Here is a 25,258-nt window from a genome sequence, read left to right as displayed (position 1 = left end):
ACTCCTGCCCTTCCTGTGTTCCCATCCCACCACCCCTGGTCACCTCACAGCCCTCCACCCAGAGCAAAGCCGCCATGTCTCACAAATCTAGTCTTGTGATTCTCTCTCGGAAGTACTTTGGAGGTTTCCTACTTCTTGAAATAAGTTATTTATAAATAAGGATAAAAAGCATTACATGTCTTACAACAATTCATTGTCTAAAATACAAATGTGAACTTAAATATTTTTATTGATAGGAGTCAGTTTTATATATTGAGGATCTGCAAAAGTTTTATTCAGAAAAGGGTTAAATGGTGGGGGAAACTTTGTCTTCAACTACTGACCAAGCCTACCCATTTTCACAGTTCAGATAAGGGGTAGGGAGGGAGCTGGCTCAGAACCTGGGGGCTGACTGGCTGCCCCCATTAGCCTTCAGACCAGAAGCCTCAGCCCCAGAGACTCTGTCTTGCTTAAGGGAGCAAGGGTATTTGCCTGCAGGGTGGGGTGACCCTGAGCTCAAGCCAGCGGGCTCCAGCCTGCAGACGACGTGGGTAGATGCCATGGCGTGGAGATGGGTGAAACCGGTGTCAGAGACAGGAAGGTGCTCTTTGAGTGCAGTGAAAGCCAAATCCTACCCCAGCCCAGTCACAGTAGAACCCCACGGGTTGTCCACGCTGGGTTTGGGTTGGTTTAATCAGATACTGTCATCCCTGGGCAGTCAGTGCAGCACAAGCACAAAGACCCTGAGGACTCAAGCCTTAGACCACTTCTAGCCCCCACCCTCTTTCCATCAAAGAAGGAAGCCAGCCAAGAGAACAGAGGCCCCGGCCAGGGGAGCGAAAGGGCCAATTTAATGAGAAACTACAAACTGAGACCAGCCATGATTCACAGTGACAAGAGGCCATGCAGTGGCAGTGCGAGACCAGGAGAGGGGCGGCAGCAGGATACGGCGGTCCACATGAGCGAATTCACAGACAAACCATTCACGAGATACAGTGTGGGCTCAGGCCCAGGGCAGGTGTCCACCAGGGCACTTCCACCACTTGGGGCTGCTCCTTCCTTGTCCCTGGCCTGTCCCAGTCCAGTGCCACAGCTGCTCCTGCTGCAATACCTGCTGTTGAAACAAGCACAGTGACAGCAAGTCAGCCAGGGCCCAGCACCCAGCACTTCTGAGAAGAGGATCCACGGAGACAGCACTACAAATCTAAGTGTGCTTACAAGGGGCCTCTTCTCTCCATCCCCTCCAGTCCTAGTTGAGACACACCAGCCACTGGGCAAAGGTCTTGCCGATACATAGCAAAGACACGGTATGGACAGATGAATTGGGCTTCTGGGTATTCCTTCTGGCCCTAGCAAAGGTGGGGGTTTGTGGAGAGGTGGCCAGAAAGGGAGCTGGATGGGGGCCAGAGGCGAGTCCCTTCTTAGTAAACTGGGGTCCAACATTTACCCCATGACTTGGAGGTGTGCTGAGCTCTCTACCTTACCCCAGGGAACTCCTGGGCGCTTGGATAGGGTGTTACGAGTTTGAGACTGCTAAGGGCCAGAGTCGTCATCCTAATCATCATGCCCACCTCTAGCACCCCAGAAACACACCAGGCCTTGGGACCCAATCCTGCTTGGGTCCACTCCCTCACTCTTGGCCCAGGAGATCAGAAATAACTGTGGCTACAGGTACAGCCCCACTGCAGGCCCCAGGTCTGGTCTGGCTGCTTTTGGTCCCAGGGAAAGTTAGGACCAAATCTATACTTTGTACAGAAATGGAGGAATGAGACCCCAGCAGGGAGACCATGCGAGGAGACTCTTCCCAGCTTTTCTTCCTGATCACAAACACCAAGCAAACCAGCAACACACAAGCTCAGTGCTATCCCCCTGCCATCTGCTGACCCTTGGCCTTAAAATCCAACAGAATTTTTGCCGGAAGAGTCAGATGCTCGGGGAAGGGCAAGCCAAAGAGGACAAGACTTCCAGGGGACCGGTGGAATGGCTTCCATCCCCAAGTGGGAGCAGGGAAGCGAGCCACTGAGCGAGGGGAGCAAAAGCACAAGGGGCCAGACTGACAGCACGGAGTCCAGTCCCGGCTCCGTTAGCACAGGCGCTTGTACGTGTAGATGTAGGCTTTGCAGCTGGGGCATGTGTGCGTCACATCCTTGAAGTCGTTGATGAGGCAAGGGATCAAGCAGCAGCCCAGATCACACCTGAATCAGAGACAGGGAAGGCGGGGAGAGGTTGGACAAGAAGGCACTGAGGGCACGCAGGTCTACTCCAGCTAGGCGGCAGGTGAGCCCTGCCCCCACCCCCAAGTGCCCACACCACCTACCCCATGAAGCAGCAGAAGAAGCCCAGCACGAAGTTCATCAGGCCAATCTCATAGGAGATCTTGGTGGTGATGGCCTGCTGGCAGTGGGGACACACTGTCTGTACAGGGGCGCCCTCGAAGATCTCTCCCTGCAGTACCGTCACTGTGGTGGCAGCCCCTGAGGGAACTAGGACTGTGGCGGTGTGGCCCCCAGGGCCAGGGTAGGGCCCCGGCGGGTAGGGCCCTGGTGGATAGTAGCCCATGGGTGGGTGAGGGCCTGGAGGAGGGTAGAAACCTGAAATGGCACAGAAGACAGAGTAAAGACGGATTGCTGGCTTGCCACCTGATCCATGTGGCCCCCAGCACCCAGGACACAAGGGGAGGCCTCTAGGACCTAGCCCTGGGCCAAGGTGACCACCTATATTCTACCAGCCCTATGAGGACCAAGACAGAGAAGGCACTTGGCCCAGCCAGACATGACAGAGCCGGGAAGAAGGCCTAATATCTCCTCGGTCTCAGCTTGATGCGTTTGCTCCTTGCCTCTGACACGTAGGGGCCCTCAACCACAGGAGGGAGAACCTTGCTACTCACCAGCCCAGCCTCTCGTGCACACAGGGCTCTGGGCCCCACTGGTGTCAGATCCTGCACTGAAATACTAAGGACTGGCCCACTTTACCTGGGGCCACCTGTGCAAGAGCCCTGGGCCCTTCTTTGGCCTGAGGAGTCCTGAAGAACTGCTGAACAGGAGCCTAGGCCTCCCCCATGGATGTGGGACCCTGGCAAGGGAGAGGCCCACACAGCACCCACAAGTCAGCACCTGCCACTGTGCCTGAGGGGCCTTCCCAGGAGCTAGCCCTCCTCCCAACAGGGCCCAGGGCTTATGTGGTTTGCCCACAGTACCTGCACAGCAGTGCTTTGCTCCAGGACACCTTCCCATGTCCTCCCTCCATGCCCACAATCAATGCCCTCCAGCCCCCCAAAAAACACTGGGCAGGAAGTCCACCTACCTACAGCGAAGGCTGGATGGTAGCCCAGATAACACCCTGGATGCTGGACCAGGCAGACCCCTGTGCTCCCCTTTCCTACTCACCTGGAGGCATGTAGGTGCCATCTGCATTCATATGCGGGGGGATGAAGCCAGGCTGAGGCACTGGGTGACCCGGTGGCTCATAGGGTGGGGGACCAATGTCTGCGGGGGGCATCGACATGCCTGGAGGGGGCTGCATCACAGCTGGGGAGGTGCGGCCTGGACAGAGAAGGCAGGGAGAGGAAGCTCAGAGGGCAGTGGCGGCAGGGTCAGTGGGAGGGCTGCTCCAGGCACCAGCTTCTGGAGCTGGGATGGGCAAGGGGCAAGGACAGGACCATCAGGAGCACTGAATCCTACCTGGCGTTGGTGGGGCTCCACTCTTCTCCTCCAGAAGGGGGGCTGTGGGGCCTCCAGGATAAGGAGGGGGCGGCTCATTGGACATCTTTGCTGCTTCTGGACCTGGAAGGAAAGCTGGGACATGAACTCAGTTTCCAAGCCCTGCATGCTGGTCAGGTATGGGCCTGGGACAGTCCTCTGAGCCCCAGCAGCTCAGGCGGCCTTTTATGCCTTCACTTCGATCTCTGCGCTCTGGGTGGGGGACAGGGCTTGTCAACTGGCACAGACTCCTTCAGCAGAGTAGTTCAGAGTCACCGGGGTCCCTTTAGGCCTTGGAGATGCCCCACCATCACCAAGGATAACCAGGCCCAGAGCCGCCCCCATCCATCACCATCTGCGCTTCCTGTGTCAAAGCCAGAAGGCACGGGTGCCCAGTGAGGACAAGCTGGTGAGGCGGACCCTTCCCTCAGGGAGCAGGCTGCCTACACACAAGAGCGCCGTGCTTGTGGGGAGGATAGGGGAGACTTTTTACCTCAAATCCCAGGTACTCAGAAGGGGAAGGCAGGAGAGGCTCCTTCCACTGCCAGCCGGAGCAGACACGCAGGCTCTAGGTTCTGGGGAGAACAACAGGCAGAGCCTCAGCACTAGGGCAACAGCTGCAGCCACACCCCCCGCCCCGTTCAGCTGGTTCCCGCCAGCACAGCAGCAACCCGCTTGCCCTCCTCTCCGTTCCTCTTCCCCTCTCACAGCGGCAGGTCCTTTCTGCTCCAGGCTCTCACCGGCCCCGAGAGACCCGCACCCACTGTAGGAAGAAAGGAGAACCGGCTACTCCTCACCCTAGCAGCTGAGAGCCAGCTGTGCACATGGGGCCCCTGCCCCCCCGTTTTTGTGGAGGATGGTGTGGGAAGGAAGGTGCGAAGTGAAACATGGCCCTCATGTCTTTCCCTCCCAAGGCTCCCTGAGCACCTGCGGCTGGGCCCTGGGGGAGAGGCAGGAAACCAGGGGGCCTTCCTGCCTTGGGGTTGGCATCCTGTCTCCCTTAGCAAGGCACTTCCTTTTACTCTATTTAGCACAGGAGGTTTGAAATTAGAAGCATTTTGAAGTGAAGCTGTTAATTTTTTCAACTGAAATAATATGAACTAGAAAAAATTCTCAACAGTACAAAGAGACACGCAGTGGCAGCAGTTCTCCTGGTGCAGCTCCATCTGGGAGCCCCGCGAGCGGGAAGTTCAGAACCCCACCAGGGCAGAAGGAGCCTAGAGTTAAGTTTGTTAAATGTCACAGATCAGTGGCAGGGCCTGAGAGACCAAGTCCAAGCAACAAAAGAAAAGAAACTGGGTGTCAGTAAAATTAAAAACTTGGCCTTCGGGGTGCCTGGGTGGCTCAGTTTAAGCATCTGCCTTCAGCTCAGGTCGTGATCCCAGAGTCTGGGATCCAGTCCTGCCTTGGGCTCCCTGCTGAGCAAGGAGTGTGCTTCCTCTCCCTTTGCCCCTGCTCTGCTCTCTCTCAAATAAATAAAATCTTTAAAACAACCAACAACAACAAAAAAACGCTTGGGCTTCAAAGGGCACCATCAAGAAAGTGGAAAGAGCTCACAGAATGGCAGAAAATTTTTACAGATCTGCTAAAAGACTTGTATTTACAATAGCTACAGGAAGAACTCATTAACCAAAAGACACCCCAATTAAAAAATGGCCAAGATCTGAATACACATTTCTCCAAAGATAAAAAACAAATGCCCAATAAGCACCTGAAAAGCTGAACACTTAGCCTAAAGGAAATGCAAATCAAACCTACCGTTTCATACCCACTAGAATGGCTACAGTGAGAAAGTAACGAGTGTTATGCAGGGAAACTGGAGTCCTCCCACAGCGCAGCTCACGCAGTCACCGCGTGACCGGTCATCCTGCTCCTAGGTGCGCACCCAAGAGAACTGAAAACCACACAAGAATTTGTACGTGAATGTTCACAGCATCACTAGTCATGGTAGCCAGAAAGTGTCAACAACTGAGGTGTCCGGCCACTGGCAAGTGACCAACAAACTAGCTGCAGCCTCTGGCGGGAACGTACCTTGCCGTGACGAGGCACAAGCCGGGTACAGGCTGCGTGAGCCTGAAAGCGGGACACTCAGTGGGAGACAGCACCCGAAAGGTTCCATGTGGCTGTGACTCCTTACATGAGACACCCAGGACAGACGGACCCAGACACACAAAGCATACTTTGGGTTGTCAGGGGCTTGGGGGGTGGGCCAGAGATGAATATGGGGTTTCCCTCTGGGGTGAAGAAAATGTCCAAACTGGCTGTAGTGATAGCTGCACTGTTCTGTGAATGTATCAAAAGCCAGTGAATCGCACACTTTAAATGGGGAAATCATATGGTAGGTGGATTATTATATGTCAATAAAACTGACTAAAGAACAAAATAAAATTGCCTGATCTCAGCACCTTAATGCAGCTGGTCTCCCTGCAAGTCTCTGCCTGTCTGTGTGCAGTCATGTATATTTTTATGGACTTGCTGTTGTGATAGTTTTAACATGGTGTCCTATACATTTTGTCCATTTTTCAAGACCCCATGGCCATCAATTTTAAGACTCCCTAAAATGGGCCCATCACTGTTTACATGACCAACCCTTATTAAGGCATTTAGAATGCTTGCTACTCTCATAAAAAACAAAACAAACAACAACAACAACAAAAACCAAGGAAAACCGCTGGCACAACAACGAAAAACAAACCAAGGAAAACCTCTGGCAAATGCTCCTTCCCTTTCTTGGATCTTCTTTGGTTAAACTTGCCAGAAGTGAAATTATGAGGTCAAAGGCTCTGGCCATGTTGTGCCTTTGGGAAGGACAATGGCAATTTACAGTACACACTTCGGATACAACTGTTATCACCAACGGGTAACATTAAAATGACACTCAGTTACTTATTTCTTTGACCACCATGAAACAGAACATGTTCCCAAGTGCTTGTATATATTGTGACCTTCTCTTCTGAGCTGCTGCTTAGAATCCTTCAAAGACATGGAAGCCAAGAAAAGATGGGACTTAACCCAGGTCACAGGGCATATAAGAGGCAGAGCTGAGTCTTGGACTCTGCATGGCTCTCCCGCCACCCTTGCCTGCAGGTGAATTTCAATAGCGCAGGATCAAGAAAGGGAAGCCACAGAGTCTCTAAAGGATACCACACAAAGTCCCCTTCCAGACAGGACTGGCTGTATGTGCTGGACCTGGGAGTCCTTGCCAGCCCCTGAGGCACCGTTCTGATGGTAGAGAAAGAGGCTTGTGCTTCTGCAGAAAACTGTATCCCGCTGAGGATCTTAGAATATGGGCCAGCACCTGTCACCGACTCCTATCCTACCAGCATCTGGGATGCTGCTGGCTGGCCCCACTGCCTCACAGCCTGAGCTCACCAGGAATCCAGCCAGGAAGAAAAGGTGCACTGCGCTCGGTGAGTCACCGGAGCATTTTCCAGCGCTAGGACAGAGGAACTAGCCTGGGTCCTCCCGGAGCCTCTGTGTCCAGAGGGCGTGCAGCACTTGCGCCACCCTCCAAGGACGCAAGCCTGACCTGCCGTTCATCAACATCACAATTAGCTTCATGGTTTCCCAGAGCACGTGATTCTGCTTCTGGAATTCCCCCATCATAATGATGGTACAAGCCTGGCACTCGGGGCAAAGCCCTTCCACGGTATCACCCACCTCTGAGCCGGCCTTTGTACCTAGAGCAGGCACCACTGTGCAGCACGCAGACGCCTGCTACTAACCGGATCACCTGCTTCCACGCCTTCCCTCAGCCAGCACGGCTATTTACTCCTGTCTCGCCTCCCCTTCACACCTGCACCCATCCTCCAGCTCCCTTCTGGAGCCTCAACCAGGGCAGAGACTAGGGGCAAGACCCTTCAGTATGAAGGAGAGACGTTGGGGCGCCTGGGTGGCTCAGGGGTTAAGTGTCTGCCCTCAGCTCAGGTCATGATCCCAGGGTCCTGGGGTCGATCCCCATGTTGGGCTCTCTGGGTGTCTGCTTCTCCCTCTACCTCCCCCTCACCACCGGGCTTGTGCTTTCTCTTTTGCTCTCTTTCTCTCAAATAAATAAATAAAATCTTAGGAAAAGAAAATTTTTTTCTGGGATTCAACCCCTAGTTACCCCAGTGCTCTCAATATAAAACCAAGGAGCATGCCACAAAACTATGTTGTCTAAGGTGCAATAAAAACTGTAAGAATGCTATGATCTTAAAAAAAAAATGTCAGGGCACCCAGGTGCCTCAGTTGGTTAAGTGTCTGCCTTCAACTCAGGTCATGATCCCAGGGTCCTGGGATGGAGTCCCACATTGGGCTCCCTGCTCAGAGGGGAGCCTGCTTCTCCCCTCCCTCTGCTGCTCCCCCTGCTGTGCTCGCTCACTCTCTCTCAAATAAATCTTTTTTTTTTTTTTTAAAGATTTTATTTATCCATTTGACGGAGAGACACAGCAAGAGAGGGAACACAAGCAGTCTTCCCGCCGAGTAGGGAGCCTAATGTGGGGCTTGATCCCAGGACCCCAGGATCACGATCTGAGCCGAAGGCAGACACTTCATGACTAAGCCACCCAGGCACCCTCAAATAAATAAAATCTTAAAAAAAAAAAAAAACATACGCCCCAAAAGCAAAACAGTTTTCCAATAAAAACGCACACTGCTCAAACGGTGCTACAGATGCAACCGTGGGACTCGAACTCGCACCCTGGCAAGCCTGCTGTGACACTGGCGCCAGAGCGTCAGGTCCTAGAGGTGATGGGAGGGGCTGCAAGCCCCAAGCCCCGTGGTCTGTAGTTCCCCACTCAGGACAGGGGAGAGGCCTGTAATCCAGGAGCTCAGTGAAGTCAGTGTACAGCCCCAGAAACCCAAAACAGGCCTCTCAGTCTCCCGTTCTGACCTCTTAGAGATAACGTGGAGGAACAATCGCCTGAAAACCCTCCCAAGCATACCACACCGAGTGGGCTGCCCTGGGGCCCAGAGGACTTGACGCTGTACATCGCTTTGCACCCTCTGGGACCGCTCAGCAGCCAGCCGGCCAGTGAGGTGCCGACCCCAACAGCACACAGGTGTAAGGGTGCAAGAAGGGGACACCCAGGATCCCAGGGCGCAGGCTCCACTCCACACGGGAGCAGAGGTGCTCTCGATGACAGCACATACGCAAGAAGGAAAACTGTTTTGTTTTGCTTTTAAAGATTTTATTTGCGAGGGAGGGAGAGCACCGAGGGAGAAGCTGACTCCCCACTGAGCAGGGAGCCCGACGCGGGGCTTGATCCCAGGACCCCAAGATCATGACCGGAGCCGAAGGCAGACACTGAACCGACTCAGCCATCCAGGTGCGCCAGAAAGGGAGATTCTTAAATGAAGCCGTCCTGTCACGGCGGAACCGTGCAGGCGGACCGGTCAGATGCTCCGCCCAGGCAGGCAGTGCAGGCCGTATTTGGGACATGGCTCTTCCACGCCTTGCGGGACCGAACCCGTCCAAGAGATGAGTACGCACCTAGAGAAGCCGTAATCCTGACAGCCCGGGGCACCTGCCACGGGTGCTCAAGCGCCCGCAGCCGCACGGGGCCGCTACTAGCATCTCCGCTTCAGAGAAGGGCACACAGCTCACGTCATACCCAGCGCCACACGGCCTCACAATCAGCATTTTAGGTGTTTTCAAGGATTTCTCTTTGAGCTTTAAATTCCTGTTTATTAGTTTTTCAGCAGTGTTGGGGATGCTGAGGAACTTGCGACGTAGTCCTGGATAAGTGACGTGCCACTACCCCAGTCCCAATGGCTCCTACTTTGGAAGCCACTGGCCCATGAGAAATAGCTGCTTTCCAGAGGCTGGAAGTCTAGGATGAGACTAAGCAGTATCTGGAAATGTGTGAAGAGTGGAGGTTAGATTACTGGATGCCACCCAGTCACAGGAGCCTCAAGGCTCAAAGTGACAGAGGAGATCAATGTCCCCTTGACTGCCTTTTCCGGATGAGGCTAGCCTGCCAGTAATGGTCCTGACCCTTGCCAGGGCAGGGAGGCAGCGTGGGCCAGGTGGCTGGTGAGTTAGAAGGCTCAAGACTCTTGAGAAGGTGCTCTGGCCTCCAGTGGACACCCTGTGCCTGTAGCTCTCCACACGTTACCACGGGCCTGTTTCCGGGAGATCAGCAAGAAAACCCTTGGAATGGAAAGGGCCACAGGCTGCCACAGGGGACAGTAAGGCCCTGGGGACCTGGGGGCAAACTTAGGGGAGCCCCAAGGGCCAGGGGATGGTATGCCCAGGAGAGAAGGTCCTGCGTGGCCTCTAACAAGAGAGAGGCAAAGGCAGGCCTGCATGTGCTCCTTAGCCCCTTGGAGGCAGCATGGGGCCACCTGAGGCCAGTCTGGCCCTTGCACCCACAACCAAAACAGCCTAGCACCCACTGTGGTTTTACGCAGAATTATCCAAGTCACTCTAAATAATGAGATGAAGCCTGTCCTCACATCTATCTGCAGACCCACTGCCCTGCGATCTCATCTCATTTTCCCAAGGACGGCAGATGCTGGGGCCTCTAGGTGCAGGACATACTTGTGCCAGACACAGAGCCAGGCCCTTTTCGCAGAGCCGCCCACAGCTCCCCTCCTTGGCCCTGCAGAATTCTGAATGCCTCCAGCTGCACCAGCGTGCCCTAGGGCCTGACACTGCTCGGCCCTTAGCTCAGGTCCACTGCAGGATAGAAACTTCTGCTCTGCACCCCAATGCTGGGAGCCTCAGCCATGTCACAGAGAATAACTAGGCCGCACGCCCACAGAGCAGCCCTTGCTTCTCTGATGAGCTGGTGCGACCAGGTGAGAGTGTCCCCAGGTATAAGGAAGGAAGTGACATCCTGAGGTGCCTGCTATGGATTTTAGGGTTTGGGGCCATGAAACAAGCAAAACTGCCTTATTGCCTCATCCCTCCTCCCTTCCCACCCATCCCAGGCCCTGTCTGCATCCCAGACAATATTCTAAGCAGCTACTGAGCACAAGAGCTTCGAGGACAGGACACACAGTGTTCCAACGTGGAGTCAGGAAGGCAAGAAGCCACTCCCTCCTCCCATTCACAGAGGGGCAAGGATCTGCGCCATGTCAGTCATCAGTTAATGGGAAAACAGGGCACACCGGAGGGTGTGGCACTCTGGAGCTTCAGCCCCAGGCTTGAAGCCCGTGGCCTTGGGGGAGTTACAGACCGTCCCTGAGCCTCAGTCTTCCTGGGACCTGGGATTGGAACCCCTGCCTCCTGGCCAGGCTGCGTGCAGAGCAGTGACAATGACACATGCCCGGACATGTGGCAGACTCTCTGGGCAGGGGCAGAGCACTTTCAGGCCCAAACACAGGTCTACTGAGAGGATGACAAGGCTCTGGATCAGACTGTGGTGATGCCAGCATGGCTCTTCCAACATAATAAAGCCGCTGAACTGTCCACTTTAAAAAGGTGGACTGGGGGGCGCCTGGGTGGCTCAGTGGATTGGGCCGCTGCCTTCGGCTCAGGTCATGATCCCAGGGTCCTGGGATCGAGCCCCGCATGGGGCTCTCTGCTCCGCGGGGAGCCTGCTTCCTCCTCTCTCTCTGCCTGCCTCTCTGCCTACTTGTGATCTCTCTCTCTGTCAAATAAATAAATAAATAAATAAATAAATAAAAAAGGTGGACTGGGGGCGCCCGGGTGGCTCAGTGGGTTAAAGCCTCTGCTTTCGGCTCAGGTCATGATCCCAGGGTCCTGGGATCGAGCCCCGCATCGGACTCTGCTCTGCGGAGAGTCTGCTTCTCTTCCTCTCTCTCCCTGCCTGCCTCTCTGCCTACTTGTAACCCCTGTCTGTCAAATAAATAAATGAATAAATAAATAAATCTTAAAAAAAATAAAAGGGTGGACAGTGTGGCACGTGAATTATAATTACACCCCCCAAAAGCAAAACCCGCTCAGGTGTGGATAGTTCTCTGTGTGTGCATGGTTATAAATGAGAGATGGGGAAGAAAGACCCCAGACCAAGATCATCATCTCTGGGGTTTAAGTTTGGCAGCCAACAGCCAAAGGAGGGCGAGGCTTTTGTCATTATACAGACTTATGCATATCTTAAGCAAAAAGGTATCTGTGTATTATCTGCATAACTAAAGTTTTGAAAGGAACACAATTTCAGGACAGAGCTGTGATGGGCAGCTTCGATTCCTGGTGACAGAGAGGAGGTGGGCGGGGATGGGGGGCTCCTCCACCTCCTAGTGCACCAAGCTCAGCGGCTGTCCTCTGGGTCCCCCCCCCCCTTACATCCCAGAGAGGAGTTAAAAGCAAAGACTCTGGAGCCCTGGGAAAGGCCTCTGGCGTTCTGCTCAGCTCCCAACTATTCATCATTCATTGCAGAGCGCTGCTGTTGGTCTAAAGCTGAGCCAACTGGCAACAGCCTATGGCCGCCCAGGCGGGCTGCCCATGGGACCTTGGAGGGCCTGGGCCCAGGCCAGCAGGAGACACTCCTCCCCGGCTGCAGCCACAGCTGCAAACCCAGTTCTGCAGTCTGAATGGTCCTGCACACTGCCAAGGGATACCCACCCTGCCCCCAAGTCTCCGCTGCACCACACGGGACCTGCCAGGGACACATATCGCCACTCCCTTCTGGAGGAAGACCCAGACCGGGAGGGCCAGGAGGGCTGGTCTGATGCTAAGCCCCATCTGTGCACGAGAGGATGCTCCTGGAGGACCAAGGAGGGGTGCCAGGAGATGAGGCAGAGGTGAAGGCAGAGGACAGTGAAGGCAGTGCCTGGAAGGAGGACTTTCTGACACAAATCTCCCCAGGATCTGCTAGAGCAGCAGCAACCCCAATGTTCTGGGTCTTGGAATTCCTTTACACTTGATCACTGAGGACCCTAAAAAGCTTTTGTTTTGTGGGTTATATCTATCAATACCTAACCATATTAAGAATTTTGAAATGAGGGCTGTTTAAAAGTATTTATTACTAAGTCATTACAAAACATCAATAAACTCAATACATGTCAGCATAAATAGTTAAAATAACTACCCTCCAAAACAACCGTAATAATGAGACAGGTGGCACTGTTTTCCATTTCTGCAATCCTTTTTCACTTCTGGCTTACGGGAAGTCTGCCGGGTTCTCCCGTCTGCTTCTCCACCCAGTCTGTCTGCTACACTGTGGTCGAAGGGGGTGAAGAAAACCCAGCTTCCCAAAGATAAGCAGCTGGAAATGGGAGGGGCGTTTGAAGAGTCTCTTCAGGTATGTGACCGTGGACATTTTTCCATACCACATCCAAACCTGACCCAGGTACTGTCTCAAAGGTTAGCGGCAAGACGGAATTTGAAGGCTTAGTGAATTCTTCCTCCTGTTATGTTATAGTTCACCGGCCCACCTTGCATTTGGAATGGCTTTTACCCACCCATGGTTTCTAACAGCAGACACGAGTCATCTGGACAACATCGGTTCACAGCATGAGCCCTGATTATGAAGACAGAATAGTGCTGATGTGCTGTCCTTACAACTCACTACTACTGACTGACTTACTACTTACCCCCCAAGTCAAATTGCAGGCTAGCATCACCGCCAATATCATCAGCAAAGACTTTAACTACTGGGAAGCTGTCAAGCCCACAGTGGCAGACACAAGTTTTCCAAAATTCTAACTAACTGTCCCTTGAAAGTCCAATTTTATCATCGGCCACAAGGAGATTAACAAATTTATCACTGGTCACATTTACAAAAACAAAGGTCAGCTGTTTCCCCTGAAGTAGTGGGCTCACTGTTCATTTTCACGAGAATGTCCACTAAATCCCCAAATGTGAATAACCACAGTTTCTGTATCAGTTGTTAAGTAAATCTGGAGCTCCACGAGAAAGCTAGTTCAGTGCACAATTCAAACAACTGTGCACATGCTTTCCCTGAGACATCTATCATACTCCATGTGTGCATGAGGTAGGTCTTATGTTTCATCACACAGAATACTAGAGATGTGTAGTTGAGGGTCAAGATGATTTAGTACAGGGGCGCCTGGGTGGCTCAGTGGGTTAAAGCCTCTGCCCTCGGCTCAGGTCATGATCCCAGGGCAGGGAGCCTGCTTCCTCTTCTCTCTCTGCCTGCTTCTCTGCCTACGTGTGATCTCTGTGAAATAAATAAATAAAATCTTAAAAAAAAAAAAAGAATAAATGTTTTTTTTTAAAAAGATGATTTAGTACAGTAAGACATTTTTACTGCTTTTTCTTAAATAAGACCTGTGGGTGTGGTGAGCATCATCAAAACCAGGAGGATCCCAGGCAAGGTGTCTCTGCCTTGAGTCAGACAGCCATTCATTCACTCCTCGCTGCTTCTCTGTACCACAGATGTGACAGCCAAAGGTGAGAACGGCCCTGTAACAGCATCTTAGCACTGCCATAAACAGTCCTGACCTTCAGCCTCCTGGCAGCCCAGAGGAAACAGCACCTGTGACCTTTCGAGTACCATACCACAGTGCTACAGGCAGCCCTGCTGCCATGGAGACCGGGAGCAGCCCAGCCCAGTGAGCCCTTGAGCTTGCTATGGCCACACCCCGGCCCTGCCCGGCTGTCATGCACTCAGCTTGAGAGGAGCCGTTGGACCAGCTCAGACCCAGTTCCCCACTTTGCAGCTGCGTGACCTGTGACCTCGCTGAGCCTGATTCCCTCATCTATAACCAGAGGTAATCATGCCTGCCTCCAGGGGTGGGAGCAAAGTTTAAAATAAACAGTGTGTGCAAAATACCCAGAGCAGCAGCTCTGGACCCAGCACACGAGAACATGGAACAGACGGCACCTGCTGATATCACTGTTTTTGCGAACAACGTGCAGCAGGCACCGAGGCCTCTGCCATGGCAGCTTCTGCCCCCACCCAACCGTGGGGATACCGGATGTGCTTCTCAGGATCTGGGGAGGGGCCTGGAATCAAACCTCACCTGAGTGGCCCAGCCCGGCAGAGTCCATCTGCGACACGGCCAAGTTGAGGCTGCTCTGCAGGACTCCTGAAGAGATACAGCAATCCTCCTAAGGGGCCATCTCTCCTTTCGGGCAACTTCACGGTCAGTCATGGCCAGGCAAGGGCGCTCACACCCATCGGTAGGTCCCGGGGGACCAGAGCCAAAAGGCAGGATGAGGCTCATGGGCCAGGAAGCCCACGGCATCCCCACAGCAGTGCCCCAGCCCTCCTCTTTCCCAGCCCCCTCTCCTGAGTGGTGCCCCCATCCCAACCACTCAGTCTTCAGGAACAAAGCTGTCAACTTCCTTTCTTAACCAGCAATAAAGTTTGAAAGCACAGGATTCATGGGTATCCTGCCCCCCATGACAGACTGTATGACCCTGGACGAGTCAAAAAGACACTCCTAGCCCTTCCTGCAGGCACCTGTGACCAGGTGACTACGCTCTGGTCAATGAGTCATAAGCAGTGTGCTGTAAGGACGGATAGGAAGGGCCACCCTGGCCAGACAAACCCTCCGTCCTCCCGCCCTCTCGTCTGCTGCCTAAATATGGCTGTGACAGCTCCTAAAGCCATGCTTGACCATGAGGTGACCTTGGATATGGAAGCCATACTGAGGCCGGAAGGAGGTGCCCTGGAAGACCACGGAGACACCGTGCCAGCACCAAAGCGATCACTTCCCACTTCTAAGTGAGAAAGAAACAAACTTGTTTTAGTTGGTAACTTTGGGTTTCCTAGTAAATACAGCCAGACATATTTCCAGTACTCAGAGAGAAATGGAAAAGCTAGTCTTGCAGCAATTCTCAAACACGCTATAGCCAGAAATCACTTGTGATTGGTAAATTCCAGATTATTAACAAAGAAGGAATGCAAGTATCATTAGAAATACGCAGTGCTAGTCGGGCTGAGGGTATGTCGACAAGTAGTTCGTAACTGAAAGGCTCCCAGTCCACACTTCCCACCGCCTTGGCTTTCTCTATCTAGCTCATGCTGCTGCCTCCACGCGGGTTCGCTGAATAAGGCCCTTGAGCTGCCAAGTTCTAGCCCTGGAGGGCCTGGGAAATCCTGCCTGCGGCCCAGTTCCCATTGTTCTTACTGCTGGAGGCAGGACAGGAGAGGCAACCCCTCCCTCAGAGAGCATCACTGGTGGCTCTGAACGGTTTTATTTTTCCATGTGAACACAGGCTTATCTGATGCCGCGGGAATTCTGAATACTTCAAAACAAGCTAAAGGAAAAGACACAGAAAGGACCAGAAAGCAGATCTGGTTTTCCCATCTGCCCCGCTCATCCCACCAGGCTGCAGGCTCCCTGATCGGTATCATGGCTCCAAGAAGCTAGGACACCAGCCCAAGCCCGTGGCCCTGAGAGGAGGCCTGAGCCCGGGTCACAGCACCAGCTGACAGGAGAGAATCCTCACCTGCCGGTGCCCAGGCACTCAGTCCCACACCAGCCATCTGTTCCCCAGCTTTCCAGACGCAAGATGAGACCTAAGTGGGGTTGTGTGTGAAAGCACACAGCACATAGCCGGCCACACAGTGTTCAGTAAACACAAATTCTTGCTTGTATCACTGGCATTTACGGAGTTGCAAGCAGAACACGAGAAAGAAGTACACAGTTTAAAGAGAGAGAGAAAATACACAGGCTGCTCTTAGGAGCAAAATCTAAAAGCAGACAGGACTCAAGGAATGGTTCTAAATTAAAAAGTAGATTTCTAGGGGCACCTGGGTGGCTCAGTGGGTTAAAGCCTCTGCCTTCGGCTCAGGTCATGATCCCAGAGTCCTGGGATCGAGCCCCGTGTCTGGCTCTCTGCTTCGCAGGGAGCCTGCTTCCTCCTCTCTCTCTGCCTCTCTGCCTACTTGTGATCGCTTTCTGTCAAATAAATAAAATATTAAAAAAAAAAAGATTTCTAGGAACTCTGATGACAACAATCATAACTGAACAATCTACATCATGCTGAATTCTTGTCAAAGTCCTGGCAAACCACTGCGACTCCCCGAGTGTCAACAGCAACGGAACACAGCAGAGCGGGTCATGCGGGTCCTCTGGGGGACAACTCCGCTATCTGTACATTCTATATGACTCATTAATTTCCTTTCAAGACATCTGTCCTAGAGCTAAGTGAGCATGTGAGCAAAGATTCACAGGCCGATGTCTGTATGTACTAATGTCCCACATTCCACCAAAGGGACTGGTTACCCGCCTGGCTTACCTACATAACGTAATTGTATTCACCCCCCAAAATGATAGAGACCCATTTTGGTAGGTAGAACGATGGTCTTGCCACTGCATCGTAGAACCGGTACGTGGACGGATTCTACTTCAAAAATACACATTTACGTAGCTATTACACACCGAATGTTAATTGTTTTCTCTGGGTGTTAAGATTCTGGATCATTTGTTTATATACAAATACACACACAGAAACTGTTACATGTAGTTTCTAGTTTTTCTAGAATGGGCAGCTCCTTCGATTGGTTCGTTCCCAAAAAAGGCTCATTATAATCATGTTACATTTATGTGTATTCCTCCTCAGTGCACAAAGGTGCCTCTGACTATAACCTCTGGGAAAAGCAACAGTCCTCAAGAAGCAAACCCAGGGACTGGCGATTTGCCAGTTTTCTCTCCTAAAGTGGTGTTATGTACGGTCTTTACATTGGTCTCATGGGAGTCTGGTAGCATACGTCCATTCTCTAAACCAGGTCACCTCACCGTACTCCAGTAACAAAGAGGCTCTAGATCTGTAAACCTGGAACGTAAAGACCGTCCAAGGTAGTTCTAGCCTCGGAGACCCTGCCTGGACAGCCAGCATGAGGTCACCCGGCAGAGGAGGGCAGGTAAGAAAAGCCCAGCAGACACACAGGAAATGGAGACAGACCAGGTAACAGAGCTGCACCCGGGGTGGGCTGCCAGCGGGGGCCGCTGCTGGGAGTGCGGCCCGGGCCTCCGAGGTGGGGTCCAGCACCTCCTCCGCCTTCCTTCAGAGGAGCCTCCCAGGCAGGGGGGGGTCTCTGGAGCTGGACAGGGGACGAAGGACAAGTCCAGACAGGAGGAGAAGGAGTAGCCAAGGAGGAAAACAGACACAGCTGCGGCCACTAGTGAAGAAACCAGTCATCTGCACCTGTCAAGCAGGCAGGGCTTGGGAACTAAAAGGCCAACTAATTTTAGAAGCAGGATGAGTCTAAAAAACCATCCCTTAGGCAATCAAAAGGAAGCCTTGAAAGAAAAAACCCTTACCTCCGCATCCCCCCCCCCCCCAGCTGACACAGAGCAGTCTTTGACTCAATTCCGTTTTAATCAGTTATCTGAGATCAAGATATACTATTCTGACCCAGGGAAAAGCACGAGGCCCTACGTGCAAGCAAGCCACTTGGCCACGACGGACACTGCCCCCCAGCTGGAAGAACGCACTCTGGACACAAGCCCTGCCGCTTCGGTGCCGGTCCCAGAGGGGAGCTTAGCCGCAGCCGGGCCAGTGCAGGTCTCCCCGCCCGACAGTGAGGAAGTGTCTGCACCTCATTCACAGCCTTCATGTTACAGGGCGTTCTCTCCAGTAGTTTCAACCAACAAGAGCTGATGGAGAACAGGACTTGCAGCAACCTCACCGGTGCCAGCATGACAGGCTTCCAGAGGTCACCCAGATGGCATCAGTCAAAAGAAAAAAAGCCAGAAACCGGTAGATACGTCGCAGATTAGTCACCATTCCTGGAGCCCACTGCGGTGGCTGGATATTGCCATAGACAGCACAGTAAGAAGCTATGTTGCAGGACCAATGGAAAAAACCCGAGACAAGAGAACATTCCTGGGCTACGCTCTCCAGCGGAAGTGTCCCAGGGGCCGGGGGCACTCAGGCAAACTGCGCTGCTGAGCACACGGGGCCGATGTCTGTGACCGTGACGTGACGTCCACACTGCAGAAAGGGAAGGGTAGGGACATAAGTGCTCTGGGACACGTGAGTGAAGAACAAATCACATCAACAGTTTACATTACACAGTATATGGAAGCTTAATTCCTATCACTCTAAACGGACATGTGACCCAGTCGGGACCGCAGAACTATTTCGGATCCTCTCCTTGGGAAAACAGGAGCTCATGGCATATCTGGTTTGCCTTACTTATGGCCACATGCGATTTCTCTGAGACTCATACATCTCGAGACCACCTTCCAGACAGAAATGGCGTTAGAGATCACGAAGTCCAAGGTCTCAGCTGACGTTCATGACCCTTCAAACATTTACTGGCCACCCGCCCCCAGCAGAGGCAGGGTGCCAGGGAGTGGGCAAGACCCCCCGCTTCCCCGCCCCACTCTCTGACAGGAGCCAGGCTCAGAGAGGAGCCCTGATTCATGCCCCACACATATTAGAGGCACCAGGCTCAGCCCTGTCTCTTTTCTCACAGTCTCCAAACTACACTCAAGCAAAATCTCACACTCCCAACAAAGGGCTTTGCACACCAGAATTCCACCGTGTGAGTTTACATGGATTTCACTGTGGCCCAAACAAAAAAAAGAGCAACAACTAGGCTCCCTGCTTCCTTGCTGAGGGCAGGGCTTGGGAGAGGAACGGAACTCAGGGGCACGCATGCCGTCCGCACCACGGCCCAGTTCCTGCACGCTTCTGAGCTCAGGGGCAACTTAAGGACTTTGCAGGGCAGCTGGACCATGAGGGGTCGGCTGTACCAGATGACTTTAGACCCTAGCCACTGAATGTTCACTTGGGAACTCTCCAGCCATGCTGCAGGGAGTGCAGGATACCCCGTACACTCAGCTCCCTACCCCTTACAAGGTACTAAGGCAGGACAGCTGAAAGGCAGGCACATGACACAATGTCATTCAGACACAAACACCCGGCACACGCTCTGAGCCAGAAACATTTGCAGGGGGTCGGGGCTACAACACAGAAACAGGTCAAGTATATAGTCTGTCAGACAGGGACACATGCCACGGACGAACAGATGAGCAGGGGAGAGAGTGCTGCGGTGATGCAATTATCAACAGGGAGGGATTCTCAGAGCCGGGAGCATTCAGGCCAAGATGGAACAGGCCACATGCACCACTGTGTAAAGAAGGTCCAGGCAGAGAGAGTTCAGCGCAGATGCCTAGAGTGTGCCTGCACAACCCTGGGAGCTGGGGGCTGGGTCGTGTGGGTGCCAGGGGAGTGGGAGGAGCTGAGAGAAGAGGGGCTGGCCCTTGACGGAAGGGAAGCCAGGTCCTCGGGCGTTAAAGGACATCCACTTGACTCCGAGTGAGATGGAGAGCTGTTCAGTTGTCCCTTGGCTCTCCACTTCCTGCACTGTGCCTGGTGTACTAATGCGGGCCCCCAAGTCTGCATACCAACAGGCGGTAGCTGACGGTGGGGGACCGACAGTTCTCAGCCCCCACACCTCCAGCAGGCACGGTTTCTTCATGGCCAGTCTGACTGGGGCACAGAGAACTGGGTCATGGCGTCCACCATGCGCTCTCCAGATAAAGCATGTAAATGCACAAAGAAATACACGTAACCGGAGCCTGACTACACGGGGCCAGAGACTGAGGCCTGAGCCTCAGGCAGTATAGAATGCCCTAGAGTCCAAGAGCTGACAAAGGGTCACAGGGCAACTTCTCGCCTGGAGCAGTACAGAATTCTTCCACGCCTAGGAAAGGCCAGTTTTATTCAGTAGAGCCGTCACTATCCAAATTCGTTTTTTTCTTTCTTTCAAGTGACTACCTGTCTGAAAAGCCTTCAGATTCTTGACTCCTTAATTCAGCCAACATTTCGTGGGTCCCTCTTGAGGTCACTCACCGTGTGGCGCCGGGCCTCACGGAGCTGAAGATCCAGCTAGGAAGCAGCTCACACATAAGAATTGCCAAAAGTTACTCAGCAAAACCCAGACAACACCTCGTGACAGCAGGTGCTCCCGGTGAGAGAAGGGGCCTCTGTGGAGGGCACTGGGGAGGCTTGGGGTACTGGGTGGGCCCTACAGAAGGAGGGCAGGATACCCAGTCTGTGACAAGAGTCACTGTGAGCACAGGGGAAACAGAACATTGTGCTCAAGGGGCTGGCCTCCCCAGGCCAGGCCAGCAGCTCCGGGAAGGCAGGGATGGGGTCTGGGGCCAGTGTCTCCACAGCCCCAGACAGCACACTGAACACTGGCAGTCCGGGTGGATACGTCGTGTAGCCTGACTGGTACTCCGGAGAGGAGCTCTTCCCCATCCCACAGGCCCTGTGCCGTTAGCAGTACCCCAGCCATGAGGATGGACGTGAGAGCTGTTCTAGACTTTTCTCTGGCCCTCAAGCCTTGAACGTCAGCAAGTCCTGCAATACCATGGCTTAAAAAGGTCACAGATCCATTCTCTCATCTACTGCTCAAGGTTTAAGGGCCAAAGTCTAGACTTGGCCTCACTTCCACACTTCTCTACCACACTCCACCGCAGCCACCCAGACTGTAATCTGCTCTTCTCCAAATAAACCAAACCCCACCCCATCTAAAGGACCTTACACAGACCCTTCCTCAACCTCCACACAGCTTCCCCCTGCCCCCCAACTCCTGCCTTTCCAGCAAGCCTGGGCTTTCCCCATGACTCCCTCCAGACTTACCTCCCACCCAGAGAACACTGGAGGAGGGCTCCCACTCGCGGTCCTGCAGGCCCTGCCCAGCCCCTGGCACAGGGGGGATGAAGAAGCGAGTCTGTGAGGGTTGGGGTTAGCCTAACTAGGCTTCCCATGCTGTTTCCTGCCCAAATGTCCCCCACCCACAGCCACTGGGGCAGAATACAGCCTTAGCAGGGATGGGGTCCCTGGCTTCCTGATGAAACTGCCTGGTTGATGGCCAAAATCCAGACAGAAGACCCCCTTTTAGAGTCACAGTGAACTCCATCGAGCACTTTCCATGATGGGGCTGGGACAGCCCACATTCCCCTCAGCCTCACTCTCTTCAGCACTGCTGTGCCCGGATCTGGCAATCTTTGGTAAATCGCTTACTACCTCTGGCCATTTCCTCGGCCGCGAGACCGATGCCTGTGTGGCCTGCTGGCTGCTGCGAGGACCCGCGAGGATGAAGCACGGGGGAGGGCGTTGCCAGGTGGGCCCAGAGCACTTACCAAGAGCAGCCTCTGCAAACACAACTACCTTCCTGCGCTTCCCCAGCTTGTGAGACCGCTGCTCTTAATGCTGCTTAGAACCGCGACACGTTTCACTTCCTCCCATAGGAACAAGGCTGAGAGCTCTCAAACCCCAGCCCAGCCCTCCAGCCTTCTCTACCTACTGCGGCCTCCATCTGCTTCCCCTTCGAAAACACAGACACTGGGGGCACCTGGGTGGCTCAGTGGGTTAAAGCCTCTGACTTCAGCTCAGGTCATGATCCCAGGGTCCTGGGATTGAGCCCCGCATCAGGCTCTCTGCTCAGAGGGATGCCTGCTTCCCTTCCTCTCTCTCTGCCTGCTTCTCTGCCTACTTGTGATCTCTGTCTGTCAAATAAATAAATAAAAATCTTTAGAAAACACAGACACTGGAAGAGATCCGAATTCAGACAGACTTCATACAGAGGGAACACATTACATACCCAGCACGTCCAATTTTGACTGGACCTTCATGACAGCTCCTTGTGGTAAGAATCCGATGGTGCGGGGTCACCCAGTGGCCAGACCATGAAGGAGCTCACAGCACCCACAGATGAGAAGCTCCAAAAAGATGATGAGAAACGTTTTCTGGAAAACCGATCCGACGTTACCAAACGCATCTCAAACACTTTTATGGAAACTCTCAGAATGTCACTGGACTTCCCCTGCATTGCCTGGTTTCGTGCTGGTTTTACTTTGTCTAACATTAAGGGACCCAAATCTTTCTGCACGAGCGGATATGGTCTTCTTCTCACCTGGGTGTTGCTTTTCACCTGCCAAAGATGCAGGTAGTGAGGCTATGGGCGGGCAAATGCCTCATCACACAGCTTGGAAGCAACAGAATTGCCTCCAACACGGTCGGCTGAGTCTCGACAGTACTGGTCCCAGGACCTCACCTTTATCACCAGAACCTGGTAACTCACAGAGCAGGAGACGTGCTTGGTCCACAGGCTCCACAGGGACCAGACCTGCACCCGCCTGGGTGGGCTGCCTTCTCAGGGGGGAGAGGGTTTGCCACAGGCCCAGGCCAAGCGCCCCCTCTCCTCTGCAGCACTGAATAGCAATGCAGCCTCTACCACCTCCTGGGGAGACATACCTGGGAGACCCCTGACTGCAGAGGCCCTCTGTGGGGTTCTAGAAACTGGCACACGCCCATTCTCTATACTCCATTTCCAAGTCCCTCCGTGGAGGCCTAACAAACCTCGAGCCTGGCTCTCCTCCCCACTAAGGGCAGACGCTATCTGCAGAGCTCCCCCTGCATGCTGCCTTCTCACCAGCATGACAGTTTCCTTCACGTAAGGACAGAGACGTCAATAGAAGGTGCCATGACTCTAACTACCACATTTCCCTGTGTCCTCCATGAATAAAGAGATGTGCATGCCCTTTGAATAGTATTGCTGAAGCTGGAGATGGGCTTCTACAGGACCTGTCTCCTCTCCCTCTCAGCCAACGGAACAGCATTAAACGCTGGTGTTTGTGCCTATAGAACACAGTACCTCAGCCTAAGGGACTCAAAGCTTGTCAACTGGGCTACGCAGCCCTCTTCCCCTGGAGCTTGAGAAAACACACTGAACTAGCAGGTTCAAACCAGGCAAACATAAAATATAAGGAGCAGCAACAGAGTATGCAAGCTGACAACTTGTATCATTTACTGTCACTGCGACCTGCTGGGGCCATCTGACTATTGGCGTACATTTCAGTAGCACCCCTTCAAAACGTTTTTGTTCCCTCACGTATTACTGTCCATCACACATTCCATGTTTCTGCTTTTAGTGATTTTAGAACCATGGCCTACTGTTTTCAAATCACGGTGAAGAATACATGTAAAGCTCCTTCCTGGTTCCAGAGACCCACCCTATGGAAAAACCTCCAGCTCCTCAGGGATGGGAGGCAGAGGTAACACTTCAATGCCCAGGGCTTCTACTGGTTAAAAGACAATAAGCAAAAATTCTAAGATTCTACTTAATTATATGCATGATGAATTATCTGGGATGGAAACAGACTGATGTGCACACTTACTCGGACACATAAACAAGATGAACTGTTGATCATTAGAGTTGAGACAAAATACAATAAATGCTGTGCGTTCTAGGTGGTGGTCTATCGGTACTGTGTTAAGCTTTTTCAACTTTATGTATGTTTAAAATTCTTCATAATTAAATGTGGGCAAGAGCTGGCATGCCTCTCCCCACCCAACTCTTAAGTCAGCCCGGACCTAAGAAACAAAGTACCCAGGAGAGAGGTCACACTTGCCTACGCGTTGCCTGCACACCAGCAGGTCCCACTCCACATACAAAATTGCTATGAATGCTCTGCCCCAGGACCTTTATCCTCTTCACTTCAAGATAACGGCTCTCAACCCCAAATGTGACTCAGAAGTATCTGGGGAGCTTATTAAATACAGTCCTGGACTCGTCCCATAACTGCTGAATCAGAACCTGCGGGAAGCGGGGGGGTGGGCAGCTGCCCAGGAATCAGCCCTTTTAACAAAGGCCCTGGTGATTTCGTGGCAGAGGATCTGAGACCCACACTGGAGACACTCCCAGCCGCTAGCTCCTTACCTGCCACCTGTTGAGAAGACTCCTGGGAACATTTAGAGGAAAACAGAAACGCACACCGACGACCAAGTGCCCAAAGTGGGTCTCGAAGACGCCGTACGTTCAACTACACCAAGGTCCTCGACCGCATGAAGCTGGGCCCGAAGCCTGACCAGGTCACTGCCTCCCCACCAGCCCTGGCGCGTGCGGGCACAGACATTTACAGACGTCGGCGAGCGGAGACGGGCGGGGGAGAGAGAGCCGCGCAGGCCCCTCGGGCCTGCCAAGGTCACCGAGGAGCTCAGCAGGGGCTCCTCCGACCCGGGACCCTCCTCCCGACCTCCTTTCCCTGAGGAAACTGCCGTCGCGGAAAGCGGGAGATGCTATTTCCCGACCCTTCCTTAGAGGGGACGCGGGAGAGATGATAAGCGGGACCCCGAGGAGCTAGCCGGCAGCCCCCAAGGCATAGATCCCAGCGCCCGCCAGGGCCCGGCCAAACTGTATCCGCAGCCCCGCGGGTGACCGGCCAACCCAGCGACGGTGCGACGTCAAAACCCCGAGAGCCGCTCTGGATCGCATCAGTACCCGGCGAGGAGGTGACGGGCTCGCTGCACCGCCCCCGGGGACCCTTTACCTCGGGTTTACCTCGGGAGGCCAGGCGCCCGAAGCCGAACGAACACCGACAACCCAGGGTCCAGGTGATGGGTGGACGAGACCATCGGCCCCGCGGGGCTTTGCGCGCACACCGCCCCCCGCCCGCTCAAAGGCCTTTGGGAAATGTAGTCCGTCCGTGCGCCTCAGGCGCGCGCCGCGGGTCGGGGAGACAACGGTGCCCGACATGCACCGCGCAGGCGCCGCAGGCGGGGGCTGGGGGCTCAGCGGTCCGAGGTCATCCCCCTCTCCGTGAGGGCCGCGAGCGCCCAGATCTGCTCCCGGGGGGCTACGCCGAAAGCTCTCCAGCGGCCCAGGCGACTCACCGTCCCCGCGGCACCCACGGCTGCCGCAGCTGCAGGAACGAACACCTCCACAGCTCGCCGTCGCGCGTCTGTCAGAAGGAGGCGG

The 25,258-nt window shown here is 53.7% G+C and overlaps 2 protein-coding genes across 7 annotated transcripts in view; one reads left to right on the top strand and one right to left on the bottom strand.

Annotated features, from left to right (window-relative positions):
* Window positions 1-790: 790 nt before the first annotated feature.
* Window positions 791-25,256, bottom strand: CDIP1 (cell death inducing p53 target 1). Of its 6 annotated transcripts, none has more exons than XM_045994293.1 (9): window positions 25,174-25,256; window positions 22,103-22,247; window positions 21,139-21,201; window positions 20,806-20,813; window positions 4,171-4,250; window positions 3,660-3,761; window positions 3,366-3,521; window positions 2,297-2,570; window positions 791-2,174 (listed from the first exon to the last, which is right to left on the bottom strand). In XM_045994293.1, the coding sequence occupies exons 6-9, from the start codon at window positions 3,742-3,744 to the stop codon at window positions 2,063-2,065; spliced, it is 627 nt and encodes a 208-aa protein (XP_045850249.1). In that variant the 5' UTR covers window positions 3,745-3,761; window positions 4,171-4,250; window positions 20,806-20,813; window positions 21,139-21,201; window positions 22,103-22,247; window positions 25,174-25,256; the 3' UTR covers window positions 791-2,062. The 6 variants fall into 6 exon arrangements, with proteins under 6 accessions (XP_045850249.1, XP_045850251.1, XP_045850250.1 ...); XM_045994295.1 differs by lacking the exon at window positions 25,174-25,256 and adding an exon at window positions 24,842-25,139; XM_045994294.1 differs by lacking the exon at window positions 21,139-21,201.
* C21H16orf96 (chromosome 21 C16orf96 homolog) overlaps window positions 25,174-25,258 on the top strand; it is a 44,904-nt gene continuing 44,819 nt past the window's right edge. The window contains exon 1 of the mRNA XM_045994287.1: window positions 25,174-25,258. The gene's annotated coding sequence lies outside the window, so the exon portion shown is untranslated.

The sequence above is a fragment of the Meles meles genome, chromosome 21, assembly GCF_922984935.1.
Source record: "Meles meles chromosome 21, mMelMel3.1 paternal haplotype, whole genome shotgun sequence".
NCBI lineage: Eukaryota > Metazoa > Chordata > Mammalia > Carnivora > Mustelidae > Meles > Meles meles.
This window is presented reverse-complemented; position numbering and strand designations above follow the sequence as displayed.

What these genes read in the sequence shown, in the direction of transcription:
- CDIP1 (XM_045994293.1), bottom strand. Translation starts at nt 3,744, where the DNA reads ATGTCCAATGAGCCGCCCCCTCCTTATCCTGGAGGCCCCACAGCCCCC. An exon ending in TGGAGCCCCACCAACGCCAG is followed by an intron (nt 3,522 to 3,659) that starts GTAGGATTCAGT and finishes TTCTCTGTCCAG; the next exon opens with GCCGCACCTCCCCAGCTGTG. An exon ending in TTCTTCTGCTGCTTCATGGG is followed by an intron (nt 2,175 to 2,296) that starts GTAGGTGGTGTG and finishes TCTCTGATTCAG; the next exon opens with GTGTGATCTGGGCTGCTGCT.